Below are 10,904 nucleotides of genomic sequence, written 5' to 3'. Positions count from 1 at the left end.
CTACTCTAGGTGTGGGGCAGGTTGCTACACACACACACACACACACACACACACTCACACACTCACACACACTCACACACACACACACTCACACACACACACACACACACACCTGTGCCTGTTGAGGCTCCAGCCCCGCCATGGGAAAGGCAGGCTGCAAGAGGTGAGGAGGGTGGGCAGGGAGGTTAGGAGCAATAGCTGAAAGGGAAGTCAGGCCTGGGGGGCCTCCCCTCTCCCCAGGAGAAGGAGCCGGAAGCCTGAGTTCTGGGTGCAAGCCTGCTCTGTGCTCGGCTCACGGCAGCCCTCCCCACAGCCCGCACCGGGGGGCCGGGCAACATCAAGACACTCGGCGATGCCTACGAGTTTGCCGTGGACGTGAGCGACTTCTCCCCTGAGGACATCATCGTCACCACGTCCAACAACCACATCGAGGTGCGCGCGGAGAAGGTGAGCTGCCCGCCCGCCCGGACCCCAGGCTCTGCCCCTGCACCCTCTGCCCAGTGTCCCTACTCCCATGTCTCGTCCTGGGACCCCAGACTCTATCCCATGTCCCTCCAAGACCCCAGGGCACATTGGAGACCTTGCTCTTGTAGCTCGTGGGCCGCAGGATCCCCGTTACTGCCTCTCTCTGCCCCGAGATCCGTTTTCCAGGAGCCTGGGCAGCTGAGAGGGCCCCAGGGGAATGGGAGGGGGGAGGGATGCAGGCAGGGGGCACCTGAGCCGTGAGGTGAGAGAGGGAGATGGTGGTTGAGTGAGGACAGCTGAGTGAGGACAGGTGAGTGAGGACAGCTGAGTGAGGACAGGTGAGTGAGGACAGGTGAGTTGGGGACTCACCTGGACAGCTGCGGGAAGAGCTCCCCCACATGACACCCCTCAAGCCCTCTTCCCTCTGGGCTCCAGAGGCCCAGCCTCCAACCTGGGACCCCTGAATTAGAGTCCTTGCCATTCAGGATCCCACACTCCAAACCCCACGCTCCCTCTACCCACGGCTCTCAGGGTCACTGGGTCACTAGCCCTCGGAGGAGGGTGTGCCGCAAGCTGAACCTGGATGCTGCCCGCAGTGGGCCACAGCCACAGGTGCCCCATAAAGGAGAGGGGCTGCCCACAGCTCTGCCAGAGCCCCCAGGGCCCGGCTCCCTCCCTGAGCGCAGGATGCTAGGTGCCTGGGCACCCTGTCAGGGAAGCCAAGGACTGTGGGCACCAGGACCAGTGGGCAGCATGTGCCAGCCCTGCCACTCCCGCCAGTGACTCAGCCACCCCAGGCTCCTCTGGACACTATGTGCTGACCAAGCCGTGGGGGAAGGGCCACCAGCCCAGCCCTGACCGTGGAGACCCAGCGGGTCTAGGTGTCCAGAGGGCCCGACTCGGCCCTGTGCCAAGCCCCCTGCCTGCCCATTGGAACCCTCAGCACCTGTGCACCTGTCCCTGCATAGCCCTGGGCCTGAGGCCACCATCATCCTGGGCAGACCCTGCACCAGCCTGAGAGCAGACCCCTCAGCGGGAGGGGCCCGCTGGACTTGGACGGGGGAGAAGGGGCTGGGGCTTGACATGAGCCGGACAGGGGTACAGGGCAGCCGGCCCTGACCCAGCTCTCTCCCCCCCAGCTGGCAGCTGATGGCACAGTCATGAACACCTTCGCTCACAAATGCCAGCTGCCCGAGGACGTGGACCCCACTTCCGTGACCTCGGCCCTGAGGGAGGACGGCAGCCTCACCATCCGGGCGCGGCGACACCCGCACACAGAGCACGTCCAGCAGACCTTCCGGACAGAGATCAAAATCTGAGGGCTGCCCTTCCCCTGCCCTCCCCGACTCCCCCTCCCCCCCCCTCCCCCCACCCCCCACAGTGCCACTGGCCTGCCAGACTTTTCCTAACCCCTCATAACCCCTCATAAGAGCTGCCAGGACATCTCAGCCCGGTTCCCAGCCCTAACACCCCCAGACCCCAGGTGGGTCACCCCACCCCAAAACGGAGGCCTTCTGCTCTGCCCAGGACAGGACAGGGGCCCCCTTGCCTTCCAGATGTGGCCTCTCACTTAGTGCAGAACAAAGGGATCGGGGTGGGGAAGGAAGATCCAGAGAGGCCACTTGGGAAGGAAGCTGCGGAGAGGCAGGGTCTCTGGGCAAATAATCTGCAGGACAGACGGACAGCAGCTCCGCTGCCCTGCAGAGGCTCTGCCAGGCAGGGGCGGGGAAGGGCACTGGGACCCCCTTGGCAAGAGGAGCAGGAGAGGCAGGTCCCGGGGGCACAGGGAGGCCAGGAGACAGCCATGATGGAAACCTCCCCTTTCCACTCTCTAAGCCCCAAACCAGCTGCCTGCCCACCTGGAGCGCCCAGCCAGCCAGCTGTGCCAGGGCATTTGTATACAGATGGGGTTTTTCCAATACAGCTGGTTCGTGACAAACGGTGTGAAACTCCTGCCATCTGTTACCTGCTCGTGCCCCCAGGCCAGGCCAGGCCAGGCTGAGGGGTGCGGCTGGTCCTCCCCCTGCCCCCAGGCCGGGCTCCTGGGACTGCCTCCATGCAGATGGATCACCGACCCCATGACCCCATGTGGGAGAGAGACCGTGGGTGGGGCTTTGGGTCTTAAGGTCAGACCAGTGTCTGGCCAACCTTCGCCATGGCCAGTCCTTCCCCCTCTTCAATCTATGAATCTATAGGTTTGGTGTGTGTATACCGCTCGGGGACACACACCTGCCGGCCTTCAAATCCTAAGCATTACCATTGGTTGAGTCCAAATTCAGAACATTCTAAAGTCAGATCCAATCTCCATATTTATCAGGGGGGAAGCTGAGTCTGAGCAGGTGGCTGCCCAACTTGCTCACGAACATAAACCCAGGAAGTCCGAGGCTCCTCTCAAAGCGCCCCCCTCCGGGTACCGGGAAGTAGTTCCCCCTCTCTGCCTCTCTCGGCCTTTGCCTCTGTCCCCACATCTTCCTGCTGGAGAAAGCCCCCAGCCAGTTCCCTCCTGTTCCCCAGGCCAGGGAGGGGCTCAAGCAGCCTTCATCTTGGGGAGCCTCAGCTGCCCGCCATGACCCTGGCTCCGTTTCCACATACAAAACCAGGGGTAAGGGGAGGGTGCGTCATAGGGTAGGGTGGCCTCTCGCCTGCCATTCTGGGGTCCTTAGGGGACAGTTCGGGGGGAGAAGGGCATGGGAGGGTCCTGGCATTGTACCCTGCGCACATAATAAACGACAGAATCCCAGACTTCTGGAGACCACCTGCCTGAAGTTGTCACATTTGGGGTGGGTTTGGAGGCAGCTGGGGTGGGAAACCCCAGGATAAACAGACATGCCTTCCTTGAAATGTTGGGGTGCGGGTAGTAGCTCACGCAAAGCTCAAGACCTTACAGAAATGTGGTTGTCCTTTGGCCTCCTCCCTTGGCTTCCAGACCCACCCGGGCCGGATGTGGAATTATTTCTGTGAAGAGCCTTGCAGTGCCTTCTTTTCCAACTGCCAGCCAGCACCTGCTGCCCAGGCCAGGCACAGTCCCAGGTGCAGGAACACCAAAGGCCGGTCAGCTGCACCGGGTCCCTGCCTTCTGGAGGCCTATCTCTTGCCAGACGGCCATTGAGGATCAGAGAGGCTGAGTGATTGGCCCAGGGTCACAGAGCTGAAACCTGGCTGGGGTGTTGGCTAGTTGAGGAGTCTGGGTGCTCTCTGGAGAGACCCCCTGCCCCCATACGCACCCCACACCTACCAGGTGATACTGAAATCACTGCCAGGCACTGGCCCCCTGCAGCTGGAGCTGCTAGCAGGAGGAGGGGAGGGAGAGGGGGCGTGGTATTTCCAGCCGAGGTGACTCACGGATTCCACTGGGCTATTTGCAGCCTCGACACTCATCAGCCCGAGGTTTGGGGGAGGAGCCGGACCAGCCCCCACCCTTCCTCAACTCCCACCTGCAGGGTCAGGCTCACCTTGGTGTGGGGACCCCAGTGAAGCCCCCCATCCTGGGCCGGGCTGGAGTGAGCTGGGCCGCCGGCAGCCCTGGCTGGAAAAGGAGTCAGCTCTCCACGTGGTCAATGGGGCCGAATACTTGCCACCCCCAACCCCCAGGCCCCAGCAGCCCCCTCCCCAGACTGCGGTTGGGGGATGAGGGTCGTGCAGAGGACAGAGTGCCAGCTGGGGACTGGACACGCCCAGGCTGAGGGAGCCTTCCAGCCAAGGTGACCCTATGGAAGAGGAGGGCCGGGAGGAGGGAACGCAGGCTGCCCACTTTCGTCGGCTCCGCCCCCTAGGCCTGGGACTGGTGGCAACCCTTTGTCTCCTAGGACCCCCCACCCTTTCCAGGCTAAATATAGGCCTGGCTGAGGGCCCTGCGCCCCGCCCCCCACCCTGTGCGGAATAATTATAGCAGCCCCATTCATTGAGAGCCCAGAGTGTGCCAAGCACGCTGCTCATCCCCACAAAAATCCTGCAAGGTGGGTACCAAGGGGGACAGGCAGGTTCAAAGAGGTCAAGCAACAGGCCCAAGGTCACCAGCTTGGAAGCGGCATGGCCGGGATTTGAATCCTTGGCTGTGGCTCTAGTCCTCTGCAGCCCTGGCCCGTGTGGCTCAGTTGGTCAAATGTTGTCCCATCCACTGAGAGGTCATCAGTGGATTCCAGGTTGAGGCACGTGCCCAAGTTTCCACCTTGATCCCCAGTAGAGGGCATGCAGGAGGCAGCTGACTGATGTTTCTCTCTCTCTCTCCCTCTCCCTCTAAAAAACCAATAGCCCTAGCCGGTTTGGATCAGTGGATAGAGCATCGGCCTATGGCCTGAAGGGTCCTGGATTTGATTCTAGTCAAGGGCACATGCCCGGGTTGCGGGCTTGATCCCCATTGCGGGGCGTGCAGGAGGTGGCCAATCAATGATTCTCTCTCATCATTGATGTTTCTATCTCTCTCTCCCTTTTCCTTCCTCTCTGAAATCAATAAAAATATTTTTTTTAAAACATACATTTAAAAAAATCAATAAAAAGCATATTTTTGCCCTGGCTGGTTTGGCTCAGTGTGGACTGAAGGGTCCCAGGTTCGATTCTGGTCAAGGGCACATGCCCAGGTTGTGGGCTCAATCCCCAGTGGGGCTGTGCAGAAGACAGCCCATCAATAATTCTCTTTCGTCATTGATGTTTCTATCTCTTCCACTCCCTTCCTCTCTGAAATCATTAAAAAATATATTAATTAAATAAAAAAAGCTAACAAGCTTCAGTAAAGAGTGGAGGGTCAGTCATAAACTCTGGCGCCACATAACCTGGGTTCAAATTTTGGCTCTACTTTTTCTGAACTGTGTGATCTTGAGCAAGTACCTTAACCTCTCTGTGCTGAAATAAAATGGTGCTAATAGGGTCTACCTGTTAGAATTGTTTTGTAATGCATGTGTTAATGTAAAAAAAAAAAATAACAACAACAAACATTCAAACCTGTAAAGAATTTTTGTCAGTTTATTTGAGCCAAACTGTTGACAACTGTCAGGATGAGATAGTGCTCCGGAGAATGGCAGTTTTCATCTTGTTTTATGCGTTACCATCAAAGGAGAAGACATAGGTGGGTTACATGAAATCCATTGGTGATAGATTAGGGAGGCGGGAGAAAGCAAATCAGGGAAACCTCTGGGATTGGATAAAAAGTAAAATGATAGACACATGCTTCTTGTACACAGGTGGGCATCCGATAGTTAACAGTCAACAATTAACACAAGAACAAGAACAAGGAGGGAATCTGTAGGCTCCGCCAGGGCTGTGCTCTGGAGGGGTCCGGAAAAAGGGAAGTACAAGCTGCCCTGACATTCCACAGGTATGTTATCTTAGATGCAAAACAACAGTAGGCTCAGTAAAGATCCAAATTGACCTTTGTCAGGGAAGACACTGGCCTAGGACATGACTACCCACTACAGTGATGGCGAACCTTTTGAGCTCGGCGTGTCAGCATTTTGAAAAACCCTAACTTAACTCTGGTGCCGTGTCACATATAGAAATGTTTTGATATTTGCAACCATAGTAAAACAAAGACTTATATTTTTGATATTTATTTTATATATTTAAATGCCATTTAACAAAGAAAAATCAACCAAAACAATGAGTTCGCCATCACTGCACTAGACACTGCTTGTTAATTAAAGGTTTTAATTTCAGACCATCCTCTGTGGTTACTTGAGGTCTCTTGAGTTTGCATGGCCGCCATGCAGGCCTTTCCTGAGTTAGTCAGGTTAGCATGTGGTCCCTTTTCATCCACACATGTAAAAAAAGCTTTGGCATTTGGTTAAAAAAAAAAAAAGCTTTGGCACTTGGTAGTGACATAGCTCACGTATGCCGCGCACTGAAATGCCCAGTAGGGCTCAGATACCGGTATTTCATATAGATTTGGATCCCGATATCCCCAGCCTCACGCACTCTCCCTGGTGCCATTGGGACCAAGACATGGGCGGGGGATGGGGGGTGGGGGGTGGCGGGAGGGGTCAGGGGAGCTGCCCTAGTGCCTGGGTCTTCTCTCCAGGAAAAGCAGGTGAGGGCAGAGCTAAAAGGTTCCCTGGCCCCCCAGTAGAGCCTGTCGGGGCCCCAGGGGTGGAGGTGGGGAGGGAACCTCCCAAGCCTTAGTCCCCTCAGCCATAAACAAAGATCAGATGGCACCTCCCAGGGCAGCTGTGAGGAAGCTGAGAGAGGTGATGTTTTAGTATAAGCTCAATAAATGCTAAGCTCTTGTTAAAATTGTTGTTTTCCGAACAAGGAAATCAAAGATTCCACCCACACTGGCTCTGCCCTCAAACACGGTAGGGTCCTGAGGGGCTGGGTGTCTTCAGCCGGCTGGATGGGGGAGCAAGGCCAGGGCCTCTGGGCAGGGGCGGGGGGGCTGTTTACTGTCAGCACAGCTGGCCTGGGGCTCACTGCCAGCACCAGCCAGGCCGGTCCCCCAGGGCCTGCATCCAGGCACAGCCTCCAGGAGAGTGTGGGGGCTACTAGACTGGGAGGGGGCCCTCTGGGTGCCTCCCCGAAGGACAAAAAGCAGGGCTGCTGGCCCCAGGGAGCCAGAGAGGAGAGGTAGGTCTGCCCTTTCCTCCCTTCCTCCCTTCTCGCACAGTTCCTGACCATCTAGTGCCCCAGGCACTTTAAGGCACTGTGGACTGGACTGCTAACTTAAAACTAAAAAGGCCTTTCGAAGTGAGAGGCAACAGGTATTTATTTCAATTCCAGGTCAGGGCACGTGTCCAGGTTTCAGGTTTGATCCCTAGTAGGGGGCATGTAGGAGGCAGCCAATCAATTATTCTCTCTCATCAATGTTTCTATCTTTCTCTCCCTCTCCATAAAATCAGTAAAAACATACTTTTAAAAATAAAATTATCTCATTGGAGCATTTGAGATCTTGCTTCTCAAATAAACTCTTATAAACATTCTCTACATACATACATACATACATACATACATACATACATACGTACATACACACATACATAAAATGTCCTCATTTATTTATTTTTGATGGGACATGGTCCTGAATTAAGCATGGATGCCAACCTAGGGACACATTCACTTATTCACCCTTTTACTCACTGGTTCAATAAAGCCTATCATTTATTATTTTTAAAAAATATATATTTTTATGATTTCAGAGAGAAAGGGAAAGAGAGATAGAAACATCAATGATGAGAGGGAATCACCAACCAGCTGCCTCCTGCACGCCCCACATTGGGGACTGAGCCCACAACCTGGGCATGTGCCCCGATGGGGAACCAAACTGTGACCTCCTGGTTCATAGGTCGATACTCAACCACTGAGCCACACCGGCAGGGTTAAAGTCTATCATTTATTCATTGGTTCATTCCCTCAACAGGTTTTCGGTAAGTCCATACAGTATGGTCTGTTGTTAAAGCTCTGAGTTCCAAATTACTTCCATTTCTAGCCTGACTCTGCCATTAACTAGCTGTGTGACCAGCTGCTTAACCTACTAGAGCCTCAGTTTCCTTGTCTGTAAAATGGAATAGCACCTCATAGGACTGTGCTGAAGAGACTAACTGAGCTATTCTCCTCCATCTCAATAGGGCCCCCCTCACCTGTTCAGCCCAGACACTCCTTACATGCTGCCAGGCCCTAGGCTGGGTCCTTGGAAATTCTTCATTCTTCCTTCATTGGCTCATTCAACAAATGTGGACGGAGTGCCTACAGCAGAGCATGGGGTCACGATGCTGTGACAACAGGTGTGTAGTCACACTGCCTGGGGTTTGGATTCGGGCTCTGCCTCTGTCTGAGTCGGTGACCTCGGGCACATCACTTCCTCTCTCTGGGCCTCAGTTTCCTCATCTGTATAATGGCAATAAAAATTGCACCCACCTCACAGGTCTGGTGGGAAAGGAACTTGAGGCAGGTGGTGCACCTAAAAACATCAATAGTCATTATTGCAGATGAAAGGGGTATTGGTTAGAATGAAAGTCTGGCTTCTGAATACATGGACCCCCCGCTGAGCCCCTGTGCCCCGGGCTCTGGCTCCCTGCCCAGCAGGTTCCCACCTTCCCCAGCCAGGCAGGCCAGGTGCCCTCCAGTCTGATGATAGGGCGACACCTGCTGGTGAAAAGGTAGATGTGCAGCCAAAGGCTTCACGCTTTTCCTCAAATTCCCTTTGTCAGTTGTCTCTGGGCTCTTCTAGCCCAGTGATTCTTTTTTGTTGTTTTTGTTTTGCTTTGTTTTCTTTTATTTTGGCCCACTGATTCTTAGCGAGGAGGAGAGAGAGGAAGGGACCTATGTTGTCCAGATTATTCTGTCCCCACCTCTCTAGGCCAAACCATCTCCTCCTTGCCTGAATTAGGGGGCAGCTTCCTTAATCCCAGCCCAAGAACTACAGGAAAATTTTTTAAATTTATTTTTTATTTTTAAACTATGTTTTTATTTATTTTTTTTAATATATGTTATTGATTTTTTACAGAGAGGAAGGGAGAGAGATAGAGAGCTAGAAACATCCATGAGAGAGAAACATCCATCAGCTGCCTCCTGCACACCCCCTACTGGGGATGTGCCCGAAACCAAGGTACATGCCCTTGACCTGAATCAAATCTGGGACCCTTCAGGCCACAGGCCGACGCTCTAGCCACTGAGCCAAAGTGGTCAGGGCATGTTTTTATTGATTTTTAGAAACAGAGGAAGGGAACGGGATAGAGAGATAGAAACATCGATAAGAGAGGAACATCATAGATTGGCTGCCTTCTGCATGCCCCCTACTGGGGATCAAGCCTGCAACCAGGGCGTGTGCCCTGACCAGTAATTGAACCAGCGACCTCTTGGTTCCTGGGTCGGCATTAAACCACTGAGCCACACTGGTGGGGCTAGAGGACATTTTTAAAAAGGTAGGTGTGGTCTTGTCACTCTGCTCACAATTTCCAGTGGTCCCATCTCAGAATAAAATCGAAAGACCTCATTGTGACCTGCAAGGCCCCACATAACGTGGCCCCTGCCACTTCTCTGGCCTCTCTGCTCATTTCATGTGTGTTCTTTGCTGGAGAAGAAGCACCTCTGTGGTGGGGGCCCATCTGTTTTGTCACTGCTCCGTCCCAGCTCCTAGCACAGAGCCTGGCACCCAGCAGATGCCCAATTAATACTTGGTGAATGAATGAATGAATGAATGAATACCCCAGCCAGACTGACTGTATGCTCCAGGTCCTCCTTCCTGGAACACTCCCCACCCCTGCCTCCTTGCCTTTGTATGTTTCACTCACTGGTCAGATTTTAGCTTAGATGTTATTTCCTGCAGGAAGCCTTCCCTGATTTCCTCTCCCAAAGTGAGCTGGACACCCTCCTCCAGCCCCAACAGCATTCTGTGTGCCCTATTGTTGCATTTATCAGAAGCTATGGCAATTAATAGTCACCTTTCTTGACTTCCCCACCAGGCTGTGAGCTCCAAGACAGGGTTAAGTCTGTTTTCTCTGAATCCCCTCTGCCTAAGAGACCTTACTAGGATGAGAGGCCCTTGACCCTATGGTTAGGAGCAAGAACTTGAGCACCAGGCTTTCTTTTTTTTAATTGGTATAATTTGGGGGTTATTATTATTATTAATTATTGATTCTAGAGACAGAGGAAGGGAGAGGGAGAGAGAGAGAGAGAAACACATGTTCTCATCCCAACTATATTAGTCCATGGGGACTTGAGTGGGTCCCTCAACCTTTCTGTGCCTCAGTTCCCTAATCTGTGAAATGGGTACAAAAATAGGGCATCCCCATACTGGCACAACGAGGATGTTGTTTCCCTGGCACAGAGCAAATGGTCGATACATGTTAGCTACTATTTGTAGGAACCTGGTAAAAACAGTCAATGAATAAATAAGTGAACATTCAGCCATTTTAATCTGAGAGCCTTGAGACACTTCCTCTTAGACCTACATATACCCTCACACACACCAGTGACCACACTGCACTTCCTGCTGGGGAACCTGACTGCCCTATGGAGCAGAAACCCCCTTTTTTGTGTGTTTCTAGGGGGACAGCATGAACCTGGTATGCAGTAGATGCTCAATAAATAATATCTTACTTTATTTGTTCAAATATGATACTCCCTTCCCTTTTGCACACTTCCGCTCCCTCTTGAGGAGCCAGTTCCCTTCATTAACTCGGGTTGCCAGACTCCACCTAAGTTCTGCTGGGTCTCGTGCCCTTGGGTGACCCGTATACTTGTACGTGAGCCAAGACGACAGCAGCCAGCGTGTGCGCTGGGGCGTCCTGACGCCATTCTGGTCTGCCCTGGGTAAGATGCCAGCCCGGTGGCCCTGGGAGGGTGGCTCACAGTGCTCGCTCCTTCTCGCTTTTTATTTATTTTTTAATTACATCTTTAATGTGGAAAAGTATTACATATGTCCCCCTCGCTCCCCCACTGACCCAGTCCCCCGCCCCAGGCCTTCACCACCCTATTGTCTGTGTCCATAGGTTATACCTATACATACAAGTTCT

General features: G+C 53.6%; 1 protein-coding gene across 1 annotated transcript in view; it reads left to right on the top strand.

The window, feature by feature from the left end:
* HSPB7 (heat shock protein family B (small) member 7) overlaps positions 1–3,217 on the top strand; it is a 5,100-nt gene extending 1,883 nt beyond the window's left edge. Inside the window, exons 2-3 of the mRNA XM_014447022.2 lie at positions 263–447; positions 1,605–3,217. Of these exons, the coding sequence (XP_014302508.1) occupies positions 263–447; positions 1,605–1,784 (365 nt within the window). The 3' untranslated portion in view covers positions 1,785–3,217. The remainder of the gene's footprint in view (positions 1–262; positions 448–1,604) is intronic.
* The last annotated feature ends 7,687 nt before the right edge of the window (positions 3,218–10,904 follow it).

This window comes from Myotis lucifugus, unplaced genomic scaffold (genome assembly GCF_000147115.1).
Source record: "Myotis lucifugus unplaced genomic scaffold, Myoluc2.0 scaffold_604, whole genome shotgun sequence".
Lineage (NCBI taxonomy): Eukaryota > Metazoa > Chordata > Mammalia > Chiroptera > Vespertilionidae > Myotis > Myotis lucifugus.
This window is presented reverse-complemented; position numbering and strand designations above follow the sequence as displayed.